Source organism: Bombina bombina, chromosome 5, assembly GCF_027579735.1.
Source record: "Bombina bombina isolate aBomBom1 chromosome 5, aBomBom1.pri, whole genome shotgun sequence".
NCBI classification, from domain to species: domain Eukaryota; kingdom Metazoa; phylum Chordata; class Amphibia; order Anura; family Bombinatoridae; genus Bombina; species Bombina bombina.
In genome coordinates, this window is record NC_069503.1 from 584,347,431 (window position 1) to 584,374,385 (window position 26,955).

Genomic DNA, 26,955 nt, shown 5'->3' on the forward strand with positions numbered 1-26,955 from the left:
GGTTCCAAATAGAAACCATATTGTGGAAAAGAACCATCAATTTTAAAATGTTCATATAGGGAAATTAGTATACACGTGTGTGTGTGTGTGTATATATATATATATATATATATATATATATATATATATATATATATATATATATATATATTCTGCGAAAGAGGGAGATGTATAGAACAGATGGAATATTACTTCCAAAAATTGATTAAATCATATTCAGAGTTCAGGCCCGAGGGAACTCGCGTCTGAAGTCTAAAGATCCAATACATCTCCCTCTTCCGCAGCAGTTTGTCACGATCACCTCCTCTAGGGGAACAATTAATCTTTTCTATAGCTTGCCATCTCAAACTACTGATGTCCTTATTGTGATGGCGTAAAAAATGTCTAACCAATGGTGTACTGGCTTCTCCTTTTGTGGTTAGACCTACATATTGTAGGTGACAAAGAGTGCAGGTTAATAAGTAGACAACATAAGTTGAAGTACACTTCAAACAGCTATTGATTGGAAAAAGTATCTCCAGTGACTTCTGATTTGAAAATGTTTGATACCATAATGTACTCGCAAACCAGACACTTTTGTCTATACTTAAACAAGCCTTTATGTACCAGCCAAGAGTTGGTTGGTTTATTTAGTTCTGGCAGTGATGATGGTACATTTGCAAGGGTTTTAGCTCTCCTATATGAGCAGCACAATCCATCAGTGACACATCTCTCCAATTTGTCATCAGCTGAGAGAAAATTACTGGCCTAGATTTGGAGTTTTGCGTTAGAAGGGGTGCGTTAGCTACGCATGCTTTTTTTTGGCCGCACCTTTTAAATACCGCTGGTATTTAGAGTTCACAGAATGGCTGGGTTTTCAGTGCGTTAGGCTCCAAAAAGGGAGCGTGGAGCATAATTTACCGCCACTGCAACTCTCAATACCAGCGGTGCTTACGGACGCGGCCAGCTTCAAAAACGTGCTCGTGCACGATTCCCCCATAGGAAACAATGGGACAGTTTGAGCTGAAAAAAAACTAACGCCTGCAAAAAAGCAGCGTTCAGCTCCTAAAGCAGCCCCATTGTTTCCTATGGGGAAACACTTCCTAAGTCTGCACCTAACACCCTAACATGTACCCCGAGTCTAAACACCCCTAACCTTACACTTATTAACCCCTAATCTGCCGCCCCCGCTATCGCTGACCCCTGCATATTATTTTTAAGCCCTAATCTGCCGCTCCGTACACCGCCTCAACCTACATTATAGTTATGTACCCCTAATCTGCTGCCCCCAACACCGCCGACCCCTATATTATATTTATTAACCCCTAATCTGCCCCCACAACGTCACCTCCAGCTACCTACAATTATTAACCCCTAATCTGCCGACCGGACCTCACCGCTACTATAAATAAAGTTATTAACCCCTAATCCGCCTCACTCCCGCCTCAATAACCCTATAAGAAATAGTATTAACCCCTAATCTGCCTTCCCTAACATCGCTGACACCTAACTTCAAGCATTAACCCCTAATCTGCCGACCGCACCTTTCCGCTACTCTAATAAATGTATTAACCCCTAAAGCTAAGTCTAACCATAACCCTAACACCCCCCTAAGTTAAATATAATTTTATTCTAACGAAATAAATTAACTCTTATTAAATAAATTATTCCTATTTAAAGCTAAATATTTACCTGTAAAATAAACCCTAATGTAGCTACAATATAAATAATAATTATATTGTAGCTATTTTAGGATTAATATTTATTTTACAGGCAACTTTGTAATTATTTTAACCAGGTACAATAGCTATTAAATAGTTAATAACTATTTAATAGCTACCTAGTTAAAATAATTACAAAATTACCTGTAAAATAAATCCTAACCTAAGTTACAATTAAACCTAACACTACACTAGCAATAAATTAATTAAATAAAATACCTACAATTATCTACAATTAAACCTAACACTACACTATCAATAAATTAATTAAATACAATACCTACAAATAAATACAATTAAATAAACTAACTAAAGTACAAAAAATAAAAAAGAACTAAGTTACAAAAAATAAAAAATTATTTACAAACATTAGAAAAATATTACAACAATTTTAAACTAATTACACCTACTCTAAGCCCCCTAATAAAATAACAAAGACCCCCAAAATAAAAAAATGCCCTACCCTATTCTAAAATTAAAATAGAAAAGCTCTTTTACCTTACCAGCCCTTAAAAGGGCCATTTACGGGGCATGCCCCAAAGAATTCAGCTCTTTTGCCTGGAAAAAAAACATACAATACCCCCCCCCACATTACAACCCACCACCCACATACCCCTAATCTAACCCAAACCCTCCTTAAATAAACCTAACACTAAGCCCCTGAAGATCTTCCTACCTTATCTTCACCACACCGGGTATCAGCGATTGGTCCAGGCTCCGATGTCTTGATCCAAGCCCAAGCGGGGCGGCTGAAGACATCCATCCTCCGGCTGAAGTCTTGATCCAAGCGGGCAGAAGAGGACATCCGGACTGGCAAACATCTTCATCCAGGCGGCATCTTCTATGCTCTTCCATCCAAGATGGCGTCCCTCGAATTCCGATTGGCTGATAGGATTCTATCAGCCAATCGGAATTAAGGTAGGAAAATTCTGATTGGCTAATGGAATCAGCCAATCAGATTCAAGTTCAATCTGATTGGATCAGCCAATCAGATTGAGCTCACACTCTATTGGCTGATCGGAACAGCCAATAGAATGCGAGCTCAATCTGATAGAATCCGGAATTCAAGGGACGCCATCTTGGATGACGTCCCTTAAAGGAACCTTCATTCGTCGTCTAGTCGTCGGAAGAAGAGGATGGATCCGCGCTGGAGGTCTTGAAGATCAGCCGCTCGTCATTGGATGGAAGAACATAGAAGATGCCGCCTGGATGAAGATGTTTGCCGGTCCGGATGTCCTCTTCTGCCCGCTTGGATCAAGACTTCAGCCGGAGGATGGATGTCTTCAGCCCCCTGCTTGGGCTTGGATCAAGACTTCGGAGGCTCTTCTGGACAGATCGGGACCCGGTGTAGTGAAGATAAGGTAGGGAGATCTTCAGGGGCTTAGTGTTAGGTTTATTTAAGGGGGGTTTGGGTTAGATTAGGGGTATGTGGGTGGTGGGTTGTAATGTTTTTTTTTTTTACAGGCAAAAGAGCAGAATTCTTTGGGGCATGCCCCGCAAAGGGCCCTTTTCAGGGCTGGTAAGGTAAAAGAGCTTTTCTATTTTTATTTTAGAATAGGGTAGGGCATTTTTTTATTTTGGGGGGCTTTGTTATTTTATTAGGGGGCTTAGAGTAGGTGTAATTAGTTTAAAATTGTTGTAATATTTTTCTAATGTTTGTAAATATATTTTTATTTTTTGTAACTTGGTTCTTTTTTATTTTTTGTACTTTAGTTAGTTTATTTAATTGTATTTATTTGTAGGTATTGTATTTAATTTATTTATTGATAGTGTAGTGTTAGGTTTAATTGTAGATAATTGTAGGTATTTTATTTAATTAATTTATTGCTAGTGTAGTGTTAGGTTTAATTGTAACTTAGGTTAGGATTTATTTTACAGGTAATTTTGTAATTATTTTAACTAGGTAGCTATTAAATAGTTCTTAACTATTTAATAGCTATTGTACCTGGTTAAAATAATTACAAAGTTGCCTGTAAAATAAATATAAATCCTAAAATAGCTACAATATAATTATAATTTATACTGTAGCTATATTAGGGTTTATTTTACAGGTAAGTATTTAGCTTTAAATAGGAATAATTTATTTAATAAGAGTTAATTTATTTCGTTAGATTTAAATTATATTTAATTTAGGGGGTGTTAGGGTTAGGGTTAGAATTAGCTTTAGGGGTTAAAAAATGTATTAGAGTAGCGGTGAGGTCCGGTCGGCAGATTAGGGGTTAATGCTTGAAGTTAGGTGTCGGCGATGTTAGGGAGGGAAGATTAGGGGTTAATACTATTTATTATAGGGTTATTGAGGCGGGAGTGAGGCGGATTAGGGGTTAATACATTTATTATAGTAGTGGTGAGGTCCGGTCGGCAGATTAGGGGTTAATAAGTGTAGGCAGGTGGAGGCGACGTTGGGGGCGGCAGATTAGGGGTTAATAAATATAATATAGGGGTCGGCCATGTTAGGGGCAGGAGATTAGGGGTACATAGGGATAACGTAGGTGGCGGCGGTGTGCGGTCGGCAGATTAGGGGTTAAAAAATTTTAATAGAGTGGCGGCGATGTGGGGGGACCTCGGTTTAGGGGTACATAGGTAGTTTATGGGTGTTAGTGTACTTTAGAGCACAGTAGTTAAGAGCTTTATGAACCAGCGTTAGCCCAGAAAGCACTTAACTCCTGACTTTTTGCTCCGGCTGGAGTTTTGTCGTTAGATTTCTAACGCTCACTTCAGCCACGACTCTAAATACCGGCGTTAGAAAGATCCCATTGAAAAGATAGGGTATGCAATTGGCGTAGGGGGATCTGCAGTATGGAAAAGTCGCGGCTGCAAAGTGAGCGTTAGACCCTTTCCTGACTGACTCCAAATACCAGCGGGTGGTAAAAAACAGCGTTAGGAGCCTCTAACGCTGGTTTTGACGGCTACCGCCAAACTCTAAATCTAGGCGTTGGTGTACTGAGAGCTAAATTCAGTAACAAAAGTTACACCTTGGAAATGTGTATCAGAGTTGGGACATGCTTTTGAATATATATAATGTATGTATGTGTGTGTATATATATATATTAAAGAAGAAATGAAGATTCCAGGCGTCCAGTAGTAAGTAAAAAATCCAAGCTTTATTTATACATAGTATATGTTAAAAACCTGTGCAGCAGAGTATCCAGGTTGAACAATGAACAGAGTCTAACATGTTTCGACTAGTCAGGCCGTAATCATAGACATATCCCTCTCTCTTTGGAGGTGTGTATTTATAGGGCAACTCTCCGCCCCTATTAAAAAAACAGTTTAACCATTACACTACCAATATTGATATTCTTGAAAACTAATTAAACACTATATATATATATATATATATATATATATATATATATATAATATATATATAAATTCATTAAAATTATGGGGGGGAGATAAAAAATGAAATTAAAATCCTCCATTAATTTTTTTTTATCTCCCCGCCATAATTTTAATGAATTTTGGTTTAACCATGAAAATAGCTTTTCCAATGCAGCAACCAGAAATCTATCTCCTACTGATGAGTTCTAAAAAGAACAAAACAGGCTCTTCTAGTGAGTGATTTCTGGTTTGCTGTCATATTCCTGTTTAAAAGGATCGCTGTGTTAAAACAGTATTTTTGAAGCAAAAAAACTGAGAATTTGCATACCTAATTTGCATATCTTACCCACAATTCTCTTGTGCATTGGAAACATTGCATATTAAGAATTTCTGGGGGAAAGCAAGCGGGGATACTTGCCTAGATGTACTAATTTCCTATGCAAATATTTAAATTGCTTAGCCAGTCACCACTTATATATGTATATACTTACATTGGTTATTATTCCTCAAAGATAATTAAGCAATGATTAGCAAGAATATACATACAAATATATAAAAATATATAATTTTATTTCCTTCCCATTACTTTATACTGCTGCTCTATGCAGTTAAAAAAATGCTCTCTATATGTGTACTTAGCAAATACTCTGTGTGTAATTTATAGATTGTATGTTTGTGTATGTATTCTTCTTATGCTTTTTACTGATGTGTGGATCTGAGACCACTTTACCCTTTTATTAGGTGTATATATCAAAACCAGGCGGTCTATAAGACTACAAAACAGTGAATTTATCACAAAGCTAATGTACAGCTAGTTCATAGGAGTAAAGACTAATAAAATTGCATTTTATTTAATGCTATTGTGGTCAATAGTATATATTTATTCCCAGTAGTTAATCACATCAAATTGTGAATTAAACCCTGCTGGAACCAACGTTTTTAGCTTGTGGATCCAGTAGATTTCCTATCTCTCTCCAAAATTTTCTGTTTACCTCCACCCCTTCGTGGCATATGTATTGCTTCAATTGCATTCCACCTACATTTTTCCACATTCTTATTGTGTATCTGTATAAAGTGTCTTGAGAGAGCTGAACAGTGTATGTCGTTAAAGATATACCCTAGATGTTCCTTAATCCTTGTGCGTATGTCTCTAGTCGTTAATCCAACGATATATACTGTATGTGTGTGTATGTATATATATATATATGTGTGTGTGTGTGTGTATATATATATATATATATATATATATAAAGTAAAGCAGCTATGAATCCCACGGACGGGCTCCGTGTTGCAGCCAGGATCCAAATGAAGCAGGCACACAGGTTTTGTACACCATTGACAAAGGCTCGTGTTTGAGCCGAAACGTTTGGTAAACGATACTACCAATAAACCGGAGTGTTTTTGAAAAAACCTGTGTGCCTGCTTCATTTGGATCCTGGCTGCAACACGGAGCCCGTCCGTGGGATTCATAGCTGCTTTACTGTTTGTTTCTCCCTAGTGAGAGCACCAGGTAGCTGACTTATTTGTGAGTGCCATTCACCTCTGCAACTTTATATATATATATATATATATATATATATATATATATATATATATATATATATATATATATATATATATATAATGTGTGTGTTCTGGTAAACTTAGTGTTTTCATCACCGCTGCTAGTACATTACAGCGATAATTGAATCCCTGATTTCCCTGTATGTTCTGTGCAATTAAGTGTTACGTTACTGGCATGTAAAGCATATGTGCTTCAGAGAACTGCTGGTCCTGAGCAGGAAACAGCTGGTGAGCGAATCAGTAACAGCAGTTGCATGAGCTGCCATAACCGGCAGCTTGTGAGCTTCAGCGCTTGAGGTTCCAAAGTGGTACTTTATAAAGGTGTTAAACGCACAGAGTTCCAGTGTAAATACATCCTCTAATAAATTATTCATTTTTTCACTACTATCTCCCTATACATTTTTGCTGCATTAATATTTTGGTCAGTTAAATCCATGCTTCCTATATTTTTAGGCAATCAAAGATTTCAATTATTACTGCATTTTGATAATGGAAATTAAATGATTGAAAAACTGTCACTTGTGTGTCATAAAGCAGCAATTTAACCAATTGTTTGCTGTGTGTGTTTTAAACAAAAGTGTGAAAAAGGTGATTTAGCTACTTGGATGCCCAAAATACACAAGGCACTGGTTAAATCACCCATTTGCACTTAATTTTTTTTACAAAAGCTATAATAAACATCACCTTATGCACTTATTTAATATATAATGAGGGTGCAACAGCTTTGTACGGATGTAACAGTGCAATTCCACTTTATATTCTATGTAATAATTGCAACACTTATTATATATAATGATTAATAATCATGAATCTATAATGCAAATTCATAGATCAATCACTATCACCATGTTTTCTCACAATGCCTTATAGTAGTAGCAGTCAGAGAATTGTATTAAGACATTCAACAGCTGTAGGCAAAAAATATACCACAGCTGTTATATGTAATAAAATTAATTATTAATCAAATGTCACAAAGTTGTGGTCCCACAAAAAAAGGAAAATACATCTGTTACAAGAATATCCCAATACTACACTAACATATCTCTAATTGATTCTATAAACTGACAGGGTGCATACATTAGCTGGCATTCAGAGCAAATTTTCCTTTTTACTAAAGAGTTAAACCTGTTGGGTCAGTTTCCTATTAGGTTAGCTCATAAGCAGCTATCTAGGAATAGGCTGTGTCTTAGAGAGCAAGCTGTTTCCCGAGTGAAAGAGAGGCTGGGGACCTGTTAGACTGCCTGTAAAAAGACAAACTGGTGAGACAAATTTTTCTTTTGCATTTGGAATTACTGTGTACTGACTGGTTCCAGGTTAGCTAGCCAGTTAAAAAGACATGATACCCAAATCCTTTCTTTCATGATTCAGACTTAGCATACTATTTTAAACTATCACATTTACATTTGTGTTTAACAATATTGCTTCATTCTCTTGGCATCCTTTACTGAAGGTGCTGCAATGCACTACAGGGAGCTAGCTGAACACATCAGTAAGCCAATGGCAAGTGGCATATATATGCAGCCACCAATCTGCAGCTAGCTTCCAGCTCCTGAGCCTACCTAGGTATGCTTTAAAAAAAAAATGTATACTATGAACAAAGCAAATTAGATAATAAAGGTAAATTGGAAAGTTGTTTAAAATTGTATGCTCTATCTGAATCATGAAAGAAACATTTTGGGTTTTGTGTCCCTTAAAGCATTATTAATGGATATTCTATGTGTAGGAAGTAGGGTTGCCACCCGTCCCTTAAAATACAGAACACTTATAAGTTACACATGCTGCAGGGTGTGCAGGGAGGAACATGAATAGTGCTGTCCAGAAACACAATACATGCTCCTCCCTGCACACCCTGCAGCATGTGTATCTCATAAGTGTCCAGGAAAACATGGCTGAGTTGGCAACCCTAGTAGGAAGGCACCTGACAGGAGTAGACTTTTTTTTTTACATGCTCTGTTTTGCTAGCTGCCTTTAAATTGATGTACTTAAAGGGGCAGTGCAACATGTATGTCAAAAGACCGTTACCAAGGCCATTATGACTGTTCTTCCAGTGAGCTTATCGCAAAACGTGCATCCAAGTACTCCATAAAGCAGTGCTTTCCAAACTGTGTGTCGTGACACATTAGTGTGTCGGTGGCAGTGTGTAGGTGTGTCCCTGCTTCAGCACAAATTTGTTTGAATTTAAAAAAAAATAACATATTTTTTTTTTGGTTTCTGACTTTCCGCTTGCCTGCTACGCATATCACGTGGTTGACACGTGATTGATTCCTAGTGGGTCACAGATCATCTTAACCTATTGGCGCAGCTCACCGGGAACTGAAACTATTCCGATTGGCGGCACATTAGCTCCTGACTGCACGTGTAGTCTCCTCAATCGGCTTGTGACTGCATGTGTAGTCAGTGAGTGGGATAGCAGTGTGTTTGCAGCGTGGGCAGTAGTCAGTCGGACTAGGGTGGCAGCTTAAATGCTGAGCAGAAGTCAGTGTTTTTAGTGCATTGCTGCTCCTGCTCGTGATATATGGATAGGAGGTAGAAGCTTATAAATTTGAGTGTCTTTATCTAATATTCCACCAAATATTCAGAAACTGTGTTCATCCCATCAACCTCATGCACCCCATTAAAATAGTAAGCAGTTATTGGTGTTATTAAACTTTTTTATAATTCTTGCACATACTTACTGTTACTTGTAAATACATTTTGTTATTATATATTTTATGTGTCTGTATCTCTTAAAACAAGCTAGTTTAAGCTCCTGTTTACTAGTACAACTAAATTACTGTGTCGCGAAATGATGTAGGTCTAAAAAGTGTGTCACCAACATGAAAAGTTTGGAAAGCTCTGCCCTAAAGATTCCAAATTTTTCACTTATTTTGTCACCTATTCTGTACCTAGCGCTTGATAGACTAATTTAAAGACTTTGTCTTTAAAATGTTTTGCCAGCAGATTATTCTCATTCTCGTTAGTAACTGATATTTCCCCTAAGCCTATCTTTTAAGAGTTTTGTGGTCCATCCTATATACTGAATCATAATAATAAGTTAAAGGGACAGTAAACATAAGTATTAATGTTACATATGTGCAGAATTATGTAACATTAACCTAGTGATACCTGTGAAAAAAATAAAGAAAATTAATTATTTTAACCCCCAAAAGTTTTCTCACCATGACCATCATCATCCTCTTCTGCTCTACTGTTCAACCACGCCATGGATTGTTTGGGGGGGTTTTTTGGGGGGGAGGGGTTTAAAATCTTTTTTTTTTTTTTTTTTTTTTTTTTTTTCCCACCGGTAACGCTAGGTTATTGATAAATTAGTGTTACATAACTCATAGTACAGAATTAGGTTGTAGAATAAATACCTATGTTTAGTGTCCCTCTAAACACAGAAAAAGAGGTGGAAACAACCTAATTCTTAATTGAATAAATTATTTTTCATAGTTGTGGAAGTTAACTGATCCCCAGCTACTCTTACACATACAACAAAGGTTGCTTTAAAGGGTCACTAAAGTCAAAATTGAACTTTAATGATTAAGATGGAGCATGACCTTAGTATGTATGGCTTAAAGGAGAGAAGGGATTTATTAAGGGATTCAATAAAACCAAAAACACCAGAACAAGGGGTCATGATCTCCGGTTGAAGAGTAGTAGGTTCAGGAGTGCAGCACACTTCATTTAGATAGGGTGCTTAAAGGGACTTTAACTGCTAAGTACAACTACACTAGCAGGTTACCACTCATGCTATTGTTTCCTTCCTGTGCCTGCAGCTGTCTTCAAAGTCGTTCTCTTCTTTTAACCCCTTATAATTATCAAGTAGTGAAGCTACTGTCTGAATTTTTACATTTTAATTTTTACTTTCACACTCCTTTAATTTTTGGCCTTCCTTGTTGTAATAAATGTTGATACATTTTCTATATGTTTATTGAATGTATTTATAGAACATTGTTGTGGAGGAAATGAGTGAGAACAAATCTGTAACGACTGAAGCCACAGCGACCGAGGCAGAGGCAACTAGCAAACCTTTAACTTTTAAACAGCCTAACTTCCATGTAAGTATAAATGTCTGTTCAACTCATTGCACGCAACATGCAGGCTTTAATCATTTTTCTTTTTATAACTTTATTCCTATTATCATTTAAATAATAATTTAATATTATAGTAAACACTCAGTTAACCAGAACTCTCAAGCAACCAGAAAAATAAAATTGATGATACTGTACATTAAAATTAACACTAACTTTGCTCTGCAGCTTCCTTTCTCTATAGTGGGCTCTCAAAGGTGAAATAAAGCCCTTTTAATGCCACCAGACCCTACATAACTGCTCTTGAAAGTTGTGAGCACAAGGCAGTCTGAGAATTAGACATCACGCTGCCACTGGGTGCCAGGGACTGAATGAAGGCAGCATTAAAGATACACTAAGTCCAACATATTTATTTAATGATTCAGATAGAGATTACAATTTTAAACAACATTCCAATTTACTTCTATCATCTAATTTGATTCATTCTTTAGATATCCTTTGTTAAAGAAATAACAATGCACATGGGTGAGCCAATTACACAAGGCATCTATGTGCAGCCACCAATCAGCAGCTACTGATCCTATCTAGATATGCTTTTCAGAAAAGGATATCAAGAGAATTAAGCAAATTAGAGAATAAAAATAAATTAGAAAGCTGTTTCAAATTGCATACTCTTTCTAAATCATGAAAGAAAAAAATTGGGTTTCATGTCCCTTTAATATTAAAGTGAAGGTAAACTTTGGTGAATGAAAGCCCATTTTTTAAAAAATACTATTAAAAACAGGGGCACTTTCATTCATCAAAGTTTACAAAGCAGCCGTTTTGTTAAAAAAATTACCTTTTTTTTTTCTTTTCACAGCTAGAGCAGCTTCCCCCACATAGAGATCCTCTATTCACACGTCAGCAATGACTAATCCTGCTTCCTCCAATCACAGCATGGCCTCAGGTAATGACTACCCCGGGGTGAAAGCTGTGATTGGTGGAAGCAGGATTCGTCAATGCTGACGTGTGAATAGAGGATCTCTAGGTGGGGGAAGCTGCTCTAGCTGTAAAAAGGAAAAAAAGGTCTTTTTTTTTTTTAACAAAACGACTGCTTTGTAAACTTTGATGAATGAAAGTGCCCCTATTTTTAATAGATCATCCATTACTTATGGGATATTCTCCTTCCCAACAGGAAGTTGCAAGAGGATCACCCACAGCAGAGCTGCTATATAGCTCCTCCCCTCACTGCCATATCCAGTCATTCTCTTGCAACTCTCAACTAAGATGGAGGTCGTAAGAGGACTGTGGTGTTTTAGACTTAGTTTATTTCTTCAATCAAAAGTTTGTTATTTTTAAATGGTACCGGAGTGTACTGTTTATCTCAGGAGGTATTTGGAAGAAGAATCTGCCTGCGTTTTCTATGATCTTAGCAGAAGTAACTAAGATCCTTTGCTGTTCTCACATATTCTGAGGAGTGAGGTAACTTCAGAGGGGGAATAGCGTGCAGGTTTTCCTGCAATAAGGTATGTGCAGTTAAAATATTTTTCTAGGGATGGAATTTGCTAGAAAATGCTGCTGATACCGAAGTAATGTAAGTAAAGCCTTAAATGCAGTGATAGCGACTGGTATCAGGCTTATTAATAGAGATACATACTCTTATAAAAGTGTATTTTAAAACGTTTGCTGGCATGTTTAATCGTTTTTTATTTCTCCAACATTGGTGTGTCCGGTCCACTGTTTCATCCTTACTTGTGGGATATTCTCCTCCCCTACAGGAAATGGCAAGGAGTGCACACAGCAAGAGCTGTCCATATAGTCCCCCCTCTGGCTCTGCCCCCCAGTCATTCTCCTTGCCGCTCTGAACAAGTAGCATCTCCACTGGGATGGTAGGGAGTATGTGGTGTTAGTTGTAGTTTTTATTCTTCTATCAAGAGTTTGTTATTTTAAAATAGTGCCGGTTTGTACTATTTACTCTAAAACAGAAAAGGATGAAGAGTTCTGTTTAAAGAGGAGTATGATTTTAGCAGCAGTAACTAAAATCAATTGCTGTTCCCACGCAGGACTGTTGAGCCCAGAGAACTTCAGTTGGGGGGAACAGTTTGCAGACTTTTCTGCTCAAGGTATGATTAGTCATATTTCTAACAAGACATGTTAATGCTAGAAGACTGTCAGTTTTCCCTTAGGGGGTAAGTAAGCCATTTTCTTAGACTCAATAACAGATTAAGGCTTACAAATGGGCTAAACACTGGTTGACACTATTGTGGGCTAAATCGATTGTTTTATTTCATATTTTAATGGCATTTAGAGTGTTTGGTGCACTTAATAGCACTTTTGGGAACGTTTTTTATCGGCTGGCATTTAGTTAGACGGCTATTTCAGTCAGAAAGGCAATGTGTGCAATACTTTCAGGGCATTAGGACTCTGGGGTAAAAAATTTGTAAAAATCGGACATTGCCTTCATTGTTTTTCACAATATCAGAAATAAAGTGTGTCTGTTTATTATTTAAAGGGACAGTAACGCTTTTCTTTAAAAACGCTTTTATTGCATTATTAGCCTGCCAATTTCTGTCTAACATGTCTATACCTTCAGATGGCTTATGTTCTGTGTGTATGAAAGCCAAGGTGGTTCCCCCAATTAATGTTTGTGCAAATTGTGTCATAGCGTCCAAACAAAGTATGGACAGTACTGCCACATTGAATAAGATTGCCCAAGATGATTCTTCTAATGAAGGCAGTGGGGATAGTTCCTCATCCTCTCCTTCTGTGTCAACACCAGTTTTGCCCGCGCAGGCGATACCTAGTACATCTAGCGCGCCAATGCTTGTTACTATGCAACAGTTAACAGCAGTAATGGATAATTCTATAGCAAATCTGTTATCCAAACTGCCATCCTATCCTAGAAAGCGTGACAGCTCAGTTTTAAATACAGAAGATGAGCAGACTGGCGCTGAGGACAATTTATCAGTTATACCCTCACATCAATCTGAATTGGTAGTGAGGGAGGGCCTGTCTGAGGAAATTTCCGATTCAGGAATAGTTTTTCAGCAGGCAGACACTGATGTCGTAAAATTTAAATTTAAGTTAGAACATCTCCGCGCCCTGCTTAAGGAGGTCCTAACTACTCTTGATGACTGTGATTCTTTGGTAATTCCAGAGAAATTGTGCAATATGGACAAATTCTTAGAGGTCCCAGTGCACGCTGATGTCTTTCCGATACCCAAGCGGGTGGCGGATATAGTGACTAAGGAGTGGGAAAAGCCAGGTATACCTTTTGTTCCACCTCCTATATTCAAGAAAATGTTCCCCATTGTTGACCCCAGAAGGGACGCATGGCAAATGGTTCCTAAGGTTGAGGGGGCAGTGTCAACGTTAGCTAAGCGCACAACTATTCCTATTGAGGACAGTTGCGCTTTTAAAGATCCTATGGATAAAAAATTGGAAGGATTGCTAAAAAGATATTTGTTCAGCAAAGTTTCCTGTTTCAACCAATCTCGTGCATTATTCCTGTCACCTCGGCAGCGTATTTTTGGTTCGAGGAACTATAAAATTTGCTCCAAAAAAGAGACTCCATATGATGAAGTCATGGACAGAATTCACGCACTAAAGTTGGCTAATTCCTTTATTTTGAATGCCGCTTTCCAATTGGCTAAGTTAAGCGGTGAAAAATTCAGGGGTTGCAATAGTGGCGCGCAGAGCGCTTTGGCTAAAATCCTGGTCGGCGGATGTGTCGTCCAAGAATAAATTGCTTAATATTCCTTTCAAGGGTAAGACCCTTTTCGGCCCGGAATTGAAAGAGATTATTTCAGACATTACTGGTGGAAAGGGACATGCCCATCCACAGGATAGGCCTTTCAAGACTAAGAACACAACTCTTCCCAGCCTAAGCCAGCATGGAAACCATTACAAGGCTGGAACAAGGATAAACGGGCCAAGAAGCCTGCTGCTGCTACCAAGACAGCATGAAGGGGTATCCCCGATCCGGGACCGGATCTAGTAGGGGGCAGACTTCTCTCTTCGCTCAGGATTGGGCAAGAGACGTTCAGGATCCCTGGGCACTAGAAATAGTTTCTCAGGGGTATCTTCCAGAGTTCAAGGAACTTCCTCCAAGGGGAAGGTTCCACATGTCTCGCTTATCTTCAGACCAGATAAAGAGACAGGCATTCTTACATTGCGTAGGAGACCTATTAAAAATGGGAGTGATAAACTCAGTTCCAGCAGCGGAACAAGGTCTGGGTTTTTACTTAAACCTGTTTGTAGTTCCCAAAAAAGAGGGAACTTTCAGGCCAATTCTGGATCTAAAAATTCTAAACAAATTCCTCAGAGTTCCATCATTCAAAATGGAAACCATTCGGACAATTTTACCAACAATCCAGGAGGGTCAATATATGACTACCGTGGACTTAAAGGATGCGTGCCTGCATATTCCTATCCACAAAGTACATCATCAGTTCCTGAGGTTCGCCTTCATGGACAAACATTTCCAGTTCGTGGCTCTTCCATTCGGTTTAGCCACTGCTCCCAGAATTTTCACAGAAGTGCTAGGGTCCCTTCTAGCGGTATTAAGACAGAGGGGCATTGCTGTAGCACCTTACCTAGACAACATTCTAATCCAAGCGTCGTCTCCTTCCAAAGCAAAGGCTCATACAGACACTGTTCTAGCATTTCTCAGATCTCACGGATGGAAGGTGAACGTAGAAAGGAGTTCCCTGTCTCCGTCAACAAGAGTTCTCTTTTTGGGAACAATAATAGATTCTTTAGAGATGAAGATCTTCCTGACAGAGGTCAGAAAGTCAAAGCTTCTAAACGCTTGTCAAGTTCTTCACTCTATTCTTCAGCCTTCCATAGCTCAGTGCATGGAAGTAGTAGGATTAATGGTTGCAGCAATGGACATAGTTCTTTTTGCTAGAATTCATCTAAGACCATTACAATCAGTGGAATGGGGACCATGCAGACTTGTCTCCCCAGATTCAAGTAGACCAGGTAACCAGGGATTCTCTCCGCTGGTGGTTGTCTCACGATCACCTGTCTCAGGGAATGAGTTTCCGCAGACCAGAATGGGTCATTGTCACGACCGACGCCAGTCTCTTAGGCTGGGGTGCGGTCTGGGACTCTCTGAAAGCTCAAGGTCTATGGTCTCGAGAAGAATCTCTTCTCCCGATAAACATTTTAGAACTGAGAGCGATATTCAATGCGCTCCTGGCGTGGCCTCACCTAGCAAAGGCAAAATTCAATGACGACTGTAGCGTACATCAATCATCAGGGGGGAACAAGAGTTCCTTAGCGATGAGAGAGGTATCCAAGATCATCAAATGGGCGGAGGATCACTCCTGCCACCTATCTGCAATTCACATCCCAGGAGTGGACAACTGGGAGGCGGATTATTTGAGTCGTCAGACTTTTCATCCGGGGGAGTGGGAACTCCACCCAGAGGTTTTTGCCCAGTTGACTCAACTATGGGGCATTCCAGATATGGATCTGATGGCTTCTCGCCAGAACGCAAAGGTTCTTCGATACGGGTCCAGATCCAGGGATCCCAAGGCAACACTGGTGGATGCATTAGTGGCGCCTTGGTCGTTCAACCTAGCTTATGTATTTCCACCGTTTCCTCTCCTTCCAAGGCTGGTAGCCAGGATCAAACAGGAGCAGGCCTCGGTGATTCTAATAGCCCTTGCGTGACCACGCAGGACTTGGTATGCAGACCTGGTGAATATGTCATCGGCTCCACCATGGAAGCTACCTTTGAGACAGGATCTTCTGTACAAGGCTTCGAAATTGAACGCTTGATTCTATCTAAGCGTGGGTTTTAAGATACGGTCATAGATACTCTGGTTCAAGCCAGAAAACCTGTTACTAGGAAGATTTACCATAAGATATGGCAAAAATATATCTGTTGGTGTGAATCCAAGGGATTCCCTTGGAGTAAAATTAAAATTCCTAGGATACTTTCCTTTCTCCAAGATGGTCTGACGTCTGGCAGCAGTGCCAGATGTACAGGCGTTTGTACAGGCGTTAGTTAGAATCAAGCCTGTTTACAGACCCATGACTCCTCCTTGGAGTCTACATTTAGTTTTTTCAGTTCTTCAGGGGGTTCCGTTTGAACCCATGCATTCCATAGATATTAAGTTACTATCTTGGAAAGTTCTGTTTTTGGTTGCTATTTCTTCTGCGGGAAGAGTTTCTGAATTATCTGCTTTGCAGTGTACTTCTCCCTATCTGATTTTCCATACAGATAAGGTTGTCTTACGTACCAAGCCTGGTTTTCTTCCAAAGGTTGTTTCTAACAGGAATGTTAACCAGGAAATTGTTGTTCCTTCTCTGTGTCCTAATCCAGTTTCGAAGAAGGAACGTTTGTTACACAATCTAGATGTGGTCCGTGCTTTAAAATTCTATTTAGAAGCAACAAAGGATTTCACAGACATCATCCTTGTTTGTCGTGTTTTATGGTAAGAGGAGAGGGCAGAAAGCTACTGCTACCTCTCTTTTCTTTTTGACTGAAAAGCATCATCCGATTGGCTTATGAGACTGCCGGACGGCAGCCTCCTGAACGAATTACAGCTCATTCTACTAATTACAGCTCATTCTACTAGAGCTGTGGCTTCCACATGGGCCTTCAAGAACGAGGCTTCTGTTGATCAGATCTGTCTTCTCTGCATACTTTTGATAAATTTTACAAATTCGATACTTATGCTTCTTCGGAGGCTATTTTTGGGAGAAAGGTTTTGCAAGCCGTGGTGCCTTCTGTTTAGGTTACCTGTCTTGTTCCCTCCCTTCATCCGTGTCCTAAAGCTTTGGTATTGGTTCCCACAAGTAAGGATGAAACCGTGGACCGGACACACCAATGTTGGAGAAAACAGAATTTATGTTTACCTGATAAATTTCTTTCTCCAACGGTGTGTCCGGTCCACGGCCCGCCCTGGTTTTTTAATCAGGTTTGAAATATTTCTTTCTTTATACACTGCAGTCACCACGGCATCCTATAGTTTCTCCTTTTTCTCCTAACCGTCGGTCGAATGACTGGGGGGCGGAGCCAGAGGGGGGACTATATGGACAGCTCTTGCTGTGTGCTCTCCTTGCCATTTCCTGTAGGGGAGGAGAATATCCCACAAGTAAGGATGAAACCGTGGACCAGACACACCGTTGGAGAAAGAAATTTATCAGGTAAACATAAATGCTGTTATATGTTTGGTGATAAAACTTATTGGGGCCTAGTTTTTTTCCACATGGCTGGCTTGAATTTTGCCTAGAAACAGTTCCTGGAGGCTTTCCACTGTTGTAATATGAGTGGGAGGGGCCTTTTTTAGTGCTTTTCTGTGCAGATAAAAATACTGACAGACATTCAGCTTCCCTCTGCATGATACAGGACATCTCTGAAGGGCTCAAAAGGCTTCAAAGTCGTGTTTGAGGAGGGTAACAATCACAGTAGACTGTGGCAGTTGTTGTGACTGTGTTTAAAAAACGTTTTTGTCATTTATTATTCTGTTTTTGTTATTAAGGGGTTAATCATCCATTTGCAAGTGGGTGCAATGCTCTGCTGACTTGTTACATACACTGTAAAAATTTCGTTAGTGTAACTGCCTTTTTTCACTGTTATTTCAAATTTGGACAAAATTTGTGTTTCTTAAAGGAGCAGTAAAGTTTTTTATATTGCTTGTAAACTTGTTTTAAGTGTTTTCCAAGCTTGCTAGTCTCATTTCTAGTCTGTTTAAACATGTCTGATACAGAGGAACCTACTTGTTCATTATGTTTGAAAGCCATGGTGGAGCCCCATAGGAGAATGTGTACTAAATGTATTGATTTCACCTTAAACAGTAAAGATCAGTCTTTATCTATAAAAGAATTATCACCAGAGGGTTCTGTCGAGGGGGAAGTTATGCCGACTAACTCTCCCCACGTGTCAGACCCTTCGCCTCCCGCTCAGGGGACGCACGCTAATATGGCGCCAATTACATCAGGGACGCCCATAGCGATTACCTTGCAGGACATGGCTGCAATCATGAATAATACCCTGTCAGAGGTATTATCTAGATTGCCTGAATTAAGAGGCAAGCGTGATAGCTCTGGGGTTAGGAGAGATACAGAGCGCGCAAATGCTGTAAGAGCCATGTCTGATACTGCGTCACAGTATGCAGAACATGAGGACAGAGAGCTTCATTCTGTGGGTGACATCTCTGACTCGGGGAAACCTGATTCAGAGATTTCTAATTTTAAATTTAAGCTTGAGAACCTCCGTGTATTGCTTGGGGAAGTATTAGCTGCTCTGAATGACTGTAACACAGTTGCAATTCCAGAGAAATTGTGTAGGCTGGATAGATACTATGCGGTGCCGGTGTGTACTGACGTTTTTCCTATACCTAAAAGGCTTACAGAAATTATTAGCAAGGAGTGGGATAGACCCGGTGTGCCCTTTTCCCCACCTCCTATATTTAGAAAAATGTTTCCAATAGACGCCACTACACTGGACTTATGGCAGACGGTCCCTAAGGTGGAGGGAGCAGTTTCTACTTTAGCAAAGCGTACCACTATCCCGGTTGAGGACAGTTGTGCTTTTTCAGATCCAATGGATAAAAAATTAGAGGGTTACCTTAAGAAAATGTTTATTCAACAAGGTTTTATTTTGCAGCCCCTTGCATGCATTGCGCCTGTCACTTCTGCGGCGGCATTCTGGTTTGAGGCCCTGGAAGAGGCCATCCATAGAGCTCCATTGGAGGAAATTATTGACAAGCTTAGAACGCTTAAGCTAGCTAACTCATTTGTTTCTGATGCCATTGTTCATTTGACTAAACTAACGGCTAAGAATTCCGGATTCGCCATCCCGGCGCGTAGGGCGCTATGGCTTAAATCCTGGTCAGCTGACGTGACTTCAAAGTCTAAGTTACTCAACATTCCTTTCAAGGGGCAGACCTTATTCGGGCCTGGCTTGAAGGAAATTATTGCTGACATTACTGGAGGCAAGGGTCATACCCTTCCTCAGGACAGGGCCAAATCAAAGGCCAAACAGTCTAATGTTCGTGCCTTTCGAAATTTCAAGGCAGGAGCAGCATCAACTTCCTCCGCTTCAAAACAAGAGGGAACTGTTGCTCATTCCAGACAGGCCTGGAAACCTAACCAGTCCTGGAACAAGGGCAAGCAGGCCAGAAAACCTGCTGCTGCCCCCAAGACAGCATGAAGGAACGGCCCCCTATCCGGAAACGGATCTAGTGGGGGGCAGACTTTCTCTCTTCGCCCAGGCGTGGGCAAGAGATGTTCAGGATCCCTGGGCGTTGGAGATCATATCTCAGGGATATCTTCTGGACTTCAAAGCTTCTCCTCCACATGGGAGATTTCATCTTTCAAGGTTATCAGTAAACCAGATAAAGAAAGAGGCATTCCTAAGCTGTGTGCAAGACCTCCTAGTAATGGGAGTGATCCATCCAGTTCCGCGGACGGAACAAGGACAGGGGTTTTATTCTAATCTGTTTGTGGTTCCCAAGAAAGAGGGAACCTTCAGACCAATCTTGGATCTAAAGATCTTAAACAAATTCCTCAGAGTTCCATCATTCAAAATGGAAACTATTCGGACCATCCTACCCATGATCCAAGAGGGTCAGTACATGACCACAGTGGACTTAAAGGATGCCTACCTTCACATACCGATTCACAAAGATCATCATCGGTTCCTAAGGTTTGCCTTTCTAGATAGGCATTACCAATTTGTAGCTCTTCCCTTCGGGTTGGCCACAGCCCCGAGAATCTTTACAAAGGTTCTGGGCTCACTTCTGGCGGTTCTAAGACCGCGAGGCATAGCAGTGGCTCCGTATCTAGACGACATCCTGATACAGGCGTCAAGCTTTCAAATTGCCAAGTCTCATACAGAGAGTTCTGGCATTTCTGAGGTCGCATGGGTGGAAAGTGAATGTGGAAAAGAGTTCTCTATCCCCACTCACAAGAGTCACCTTCCTAGGGACTCTTATAGATTCTGTAGAGATGAAAATTTACCTGACGGAGTCCAGGTTATCAAAACTTCTAAATGCTTGCCGTGTCCTTCATTCCATTCCACGTCCGTCAGTGGCTCAGTGCATGGAAGTAATCGGCTTAATGGTAACGGCAATGGACATAGTGCCATTTGCGCGCCTGCATCTCAGACCGCTGCAATTATGCATGCTAAGTCAGTGGAATGGGGATTACTCAGATTTGTCCCCTCTACTAAATCTGGATCAAGAGACCAGAAATTCTCTTCTCTGGTGGCTATCTCGGGTCCATCTGTCCATGGGTATGACCTTTCGCTGGCCAGATTGGACGATTGTAACAACAGATGCCAGCCTTCTAGGTTGGGGCGCAGTCTGGAACTCCCTGAAGGCTCAGGGATCGTGGACTCAGGAGGAGAAACTCCTCCCAATAAATATTCTGGAGTTAAGAGCAATATTCAATGCTTTTCTAGCTTGGCCTCAGTTAGCAACCCTGAGGTTCATCAGATTTCAGTCGGACAACATCACGACTGTGGCTTACATCAACCATCAAGGGGGAACCAGGAGTTCCCTAGCGATGTTAGAAGTCTCAAAGATAATTCGCTGGGCAGAGTCTCACTCTTGCCATCTGTCAGCGATCCACATCCCAGGCGTAGAGAACTGGGAGGCGGATTTTCTAAGTCGTCAGACTTTTCATCCGGGGGAGTGGGAACTCCATCCGGAGGTGTTTGCTCAACTGGTCCATCGTTGGGGCAAACCAGAACTGGATCTCATGGCATCTCGCCAGAACGCCAAGCTTCCTTGTTACGGATCCAGGTCCAGGGACCCGGGAGCAACGCTGATGGATGCTCTAGCAGCTCCTTGGTTCTTCAACCTGGCTTATGTGTTTCCACCGTTTCCTCTGCTCCCTCGACTGATTGCCAAAATCAAGCAGGAGAGAGCATCAGTGATTCTGATAGCGCCTGCGTGGCCACGCAGGACCTGGTATGCAGACCTAGTGGACATGTCATCCTTTCCACCATGGACTCTGCCTCTGAGGCAGGACCTTCTAATACAAGGTCCTCTCAATCATCCAAATCTAATTTCTCTGAGACTGACTGCATGGAGATTGAACGCTTGATCCTATCAAGGCGTGGCTTCTCCGAGTCAGTCATTGATACCTTAATACAGGCACGAAAGCCTGTCACCAGGAAAATCTACCATAAGATATGGCGTAAATATCTTTATTGGTGTGAATCCAAGAATTACTCATGGAGTAAGGTTAGGATTCCTAGGATATTGTCCTTTCTCCAAGAGGGTTTGGACAAAGGATTATCAGCTAGTTCTTTAAAAGGACAGATTTCTGCTCTGTCTATTCTTTTGCACAAGCGTCTGGCAGAGGTTCCAAACGTCCAGGCTTTTTGTCAGGCTTTGGTTAGAATTAAGCCTGTGTTTAAAACTGTTGCTCCCCCGTGGAGCTTAAACTTGGTTCTTAAAGTTCTTCAAGGAGTTCTGTTTGAACCCCTTCATTCCATTGATATTAAACTTTTATCTTGGAAAGTTCTGTTTTTGATGGCTATTTCCTCGGCTCGAAGAGTCTCTGAGCTATCTGCCTTACAATGTGATTCTCCTTATCTGATTTTTCATGCAGATAAGGTAGTTCTGCGTACCAAACCTGGGTTTTTACCTAAGGTGGTTTCTAACAAGAATATCAATCAAGAGATTGTTGTTCCATCATTGTGTCCTAATCCTTCTTCGAAGAAGGAACGTCTCTTACATAATCTGGACGTAGTCCGTGCCTTGAAGTTTTACTTACAAGCTACTAAAGATTTTCGCCAAACATCTTCCCTGTTTGTCGTTTACTCTGGACAGAGGAGAGGTCAAAAAGCTTCGGCAACCTCTCTCTCCTTTTGGCTTCGGAGCATAATTCGCTTATCCTATGAGACTGCTGGACAGCAGCCCCCTGAAAGGATTACAGCTCATTCTACTAGAGCTGTGGCTTCCACCTGGGCCTTTAAAAATGAGGCCTCTGTTGAACAGATTTGCAAGGCTGCGACTTGGTCTTCGCTTCACACTTTTTCAAAATTTTACAAATTTGATACTTTTGCTTCTTCGGAGGCTGTTTTTGGGAGAAAGGTTCTTCAGGCAGTGGTTCCTTCCATTTAATCCTGCCTTGTCCCTCCCATCATCCGTGTACTTTAGCTTTGGTATTGGTATCCCATAAGTAATGGATGATCCGTGGACTGGATACACTTAACAAGAGAAAACATAATTTATGCTTATCTGATAAATGTATTACTCTTGTAGTGTATCCAGTCCACTGCCCGCCCTGTCCTTTTAAGGCAGGTCTAAATTTTAATTAAAGGGCCATAATACCCAAATGTTTAAACACTTGAAAGTGATGCAGCATAGCTGTAAAAAGCTGATTAGAAAATATCACCTGAACATCTTTATGTAAAAAAGAAAGATATTTTACCTCAAAGGTTCCTCAGTAGCCACCTCCCATTGTAAAGGACTTCTAAGCAGCATATTAGTGTGTTTGTCCTGGGACATCTGAAGGGACTAGCATCGTGCACTCTCATATTATTTCACCAATCAGGTAAAGGAAGCTTACTATGAAATCTCATGAGAGTTAAGTCAAATCTCATGAGATCACAGTAAGAGTTCATGACCTCAGCACTGCTGATGCTGATTGGCTGCTGTTCATTTCTTAATTTTTTTAAATTTGTTTACCTGCAGCTGGAAGCAGCTGAGTATAACTTTTTACACAGAACTTACTCTGCTGAGCTGATGAGATTGTGAGGTAAAATATCTTCCTTTTTTACATAGAGATGCTCAGGTGATATTTTCCTGTCAGCTTTTTACAGGTATACTGCATCAGTTTCAAATGATTTAGCATATGAGTATTATGTCCCTTTAAACTACAGTCACCACTGCACCCTATGGTTTCTCCTTTCTCGTCTTGTTTCGGTCGAATGACTGGATATGGCAGTGAGGGGAGGAGCTATATAGCAGCTCTGCTGTGGGTGATCCTCTTGCAACTTCCTGTTGGGAAGGAGAATATCCCATAAGTAATGGATGATCCGTGGACTGGATACACTACAAGAGAAATAAATTTATCAGGTAAGCATAAATTATGTTTTTTTTTAAAATGCGCTTTCATTCACCAAAGTTTATCTTCACTTTAATTAATAATTTGCTTTTATTTACTGTATTTAAATGTTGACATCAAGTAAATACAGCGTTTATAGTATAGTATGGGTTATAGAACCTAGTTAGGCCTATTTTTAATAGTAACTCTCAAGCAACCAGAAACTGCACTTATACAGAATCTACCAATCCCCATGGGTGCCGGTTAACTGGGAGGTTTCTGTACTAGTCTGTGCACTTTTTTCCATCCTAACATTTTACATTCTGCTCTTTGGCCGTTAGTCTTTTTATTTTAAATGAAGCAAATTAAAAATTTGAGGCTTTGCTAAAATTAACACACTCAGTCATCTTTGAGAAAGTTTAATGTAAAATTCATAAGATACCGGTAAAATAGAGTCAATAAGTTTGTTGCTGCATCATATTTTAATGGAATTAAATAAAATGAGCGTTTTTATCTCCACGGTTGGATATTCACTATATGAACAAAGGTATATGGATTCCTGACCATCACACTTATATGAGCTTGTTGAATATCCCATTCCAAAATCATGGTCATTAATATGGAGTTGGGTCCCCTCTTTGCAACTATAACAGCCGCCTCTCTTCTGGGAAAGCTTTCCGCAACATTTGTTTGTGGGAATTTGTGGCCATTAAGCATTTTTGGGGTCATGTACTAATGTTGGACAAGAAGGTCTTGCTCAAAATTTGCATTCGATTTCATCACAAAGGTGCTCAATGGGGTTAAGGTCAGGTCACTCGAGTTCCTCCACACCAAACTCATCAGATCATGTCTTCATGGATTTCACTTGGATGGCACAGTCATGCTGGACAAGAAAGGGCCTTCCCCAAACTGTTGCCACAAAGTTGGAAGCACCCTATTGTCTAAAATGTCTTTGCATCCTGTAGCATTAAGATGAACCTTCAGTGAAACTAAATGGCCTAGCCCAAGCCCTGAAACACAGTCAAAGACCATTTATCCCTCATCCATCAAACTTTACAGTAGGCACTATGCATTCTAGCAGGCAGTGTTCACCTGGCATCTGCCACACCCATATTCTTCCATAATACTTCCAGATAGTGAAGTGTGATTACTCACTCCACAGAACATGTTTCCACTGCTCCGTAGTTCAGTGTTGGTGTTCTTTACTTTATTCCAGCCAACACTTGGCTTTGCACATGTTGTTGTGAGGCTTGTAAACAGCAACTCAACCATAGAAACCCATTTTAATGAAGCTCCCGTTGCACAGTTCTTGAGCTCATGTTGCTTCCAGAGGTAGTTTGGAATTCTGTAGTGAGTGATGAAACAGATAAGTGATTTATTTCATAAGATGGTGAGAGTCCATGAGCTAGGATTGATTGTGAAACTTGAAGTGCTAATCTACACGTTGTTTGACAGGGGCTCAATTTGAGACCCATTTTCTCCTCAGAGGACCTACAAACAGGACAAAGGGGGAGATAGGAGTTCAGTCAGGCAGTGATAATGGGGATGCCACCAGCCTTACAGGTGAAATGTGGGCATGCCCACCAATCCCCTGGTCTACAGTGTGCTGCTTCATCATGTTATAATGTTACAGACCCTTGGCACTGCCTCGTATGGGCACATCTACTGGAAACTATCTTCTGCAGCTAAGGTGAGCACGGTAGACAAAGGTTCTGGCAGGTAAGTACCATGCACCTTCACAGGCTAATAGCATTATCATGTTCACAAGCTTCACTCTTAACAATAAACACAGTTTTAGGCACTTAAAAAAAATGGGGTTCTGTCGCTTTAAATTTACAGCTGTCTGCTATAGCACACATTAGAGCTTTGATCCTCATTTGCTGCAGATTCTCAATCAATCTTTTTCATTCTTAAAGACTAGGGTGAATTCATATTAAATCAAATCGCTTCAAATCATTAGACCCTAAGACCCAATTTAAATACAGTTTTATTATATGTAATAAAAGGTGTGGAGGAATCTGCATGTATATTAAACCTCTAAACCTACAATAAGGGAAGATATTTCTGATACAGGTGACAATGTAGAGACCCTGTGGGTGGAAATAAAGAGTTGGGGGAAAAATCCTAAAAAAATATTACTAGGAACATGCTACAAGGCCCCCAACATTAGTGACCTGGATGAAACTCAACTACTAATACAAATAGGTAAGGCTGCTAATAACAGTGCTGTAATTATGGGAGATTTTAACTACCCTGATATAAACTGGGCCAATGAAACTAGTAATTCAGCTAAGGGGGATAGATTTATAAATGTTCTCAGGGATAACTTCTTGTCACAATTAATAGAGGAGCCAACTAGGAGTAACGCTATATTGGATTTAGTGCTATCAAATAATAGATATAATATCAAACATAGAAGTCATAGAACATTTGGGTAACAGTTATCATAACATGGTCACATTTGAAATTTCTTTTCATAAGCAGTGTCTTAAAGATTTAACCAAGGCTTTTAATTTAAAGAAAGCAAAATTCAACGATTTAAGGAAATCATTAAATAACATAAATTGGGACAAAGTATTTTCTAATAAATATACAGATGATAAATGGATAACTTTTAAAACTTTGTTAAATAAATATACATATCAACAAATACCATATGGTTATAAAAATAAAAAAATCCAAGCCAATGTGGCTGAATATAAATGTGTTAAGAGAAATTAGGAAAAATCGTAGGGCATTTAAATTATTCAAAGAGAATAGTACAGACTCAAAATTCCATATTTGTAAGGAATGTAACAAAGCATGCAAAAAAGCAATCAAATTAGCCAAAATTGAAAATGGAAAAATTAATTGCAAAGGATTCTAAATCTAACCCTAAAAGGTTCTTTAAGTACATAAATAGCAAAAAATCTAAGAAAGACAATATAGGTACATTTAAAATACGGGGAGGGTAGCATGATTAACAGTGACAGGGAGAAGGCTGAGATACTAAACCATTTTTTTTCTTCATTATACACAAGAGAGGAACCATTGGATGATACTTTGGAACAAAATAGAACATGCCAGCCCATACCATTAATTGGGTTATGTATAGAGGATATCAGGAACAAATTGGATAATATTAAGGTAAATAAAACTCCAGGTCCAGATGGAATACACCCAAGGGTGTTAAGGGAATTTAGCACTGTTATAGACAAACCTCTACTCTTAATTTTTCAAGACTCATTATCCTCAGGCATGGTACCCAAGGAATGGCGTAAAGCTGATGTGGTGCCACTCATCAAAAAGGGAAGTAGGGATGATCCAGGAAGCTATAGACCAGTTAGTCTGACATCAATAGTGGGGAAGATATTTGAAGAGAT

The 26,955-nt window shown here is 39.9% G+C and overlaps 1 protein-coding gene across 1 annotated transcript in view; it reads left to right on the forward strand.

The window, feature by feature from the left end:
* The window catches only part of INO80C (INO80 complex subunit C), a 141,581-nt gene that overhangs the window by 31,070 nt on the left and 83,556 nt on the right, over positions 1–26,955 (forward strand). Inside the window, exon 3 of the mRNA XM_053715808.1 lies at positions 10,514–10,624. Within this exon, the coding sequence (XP_053571783.1) occupies positions 10,514–10,624 (111 nt within the window). The remainder of the gene's footprint in view (positions 1–10,513; positions 10,625–26,955) is intronic.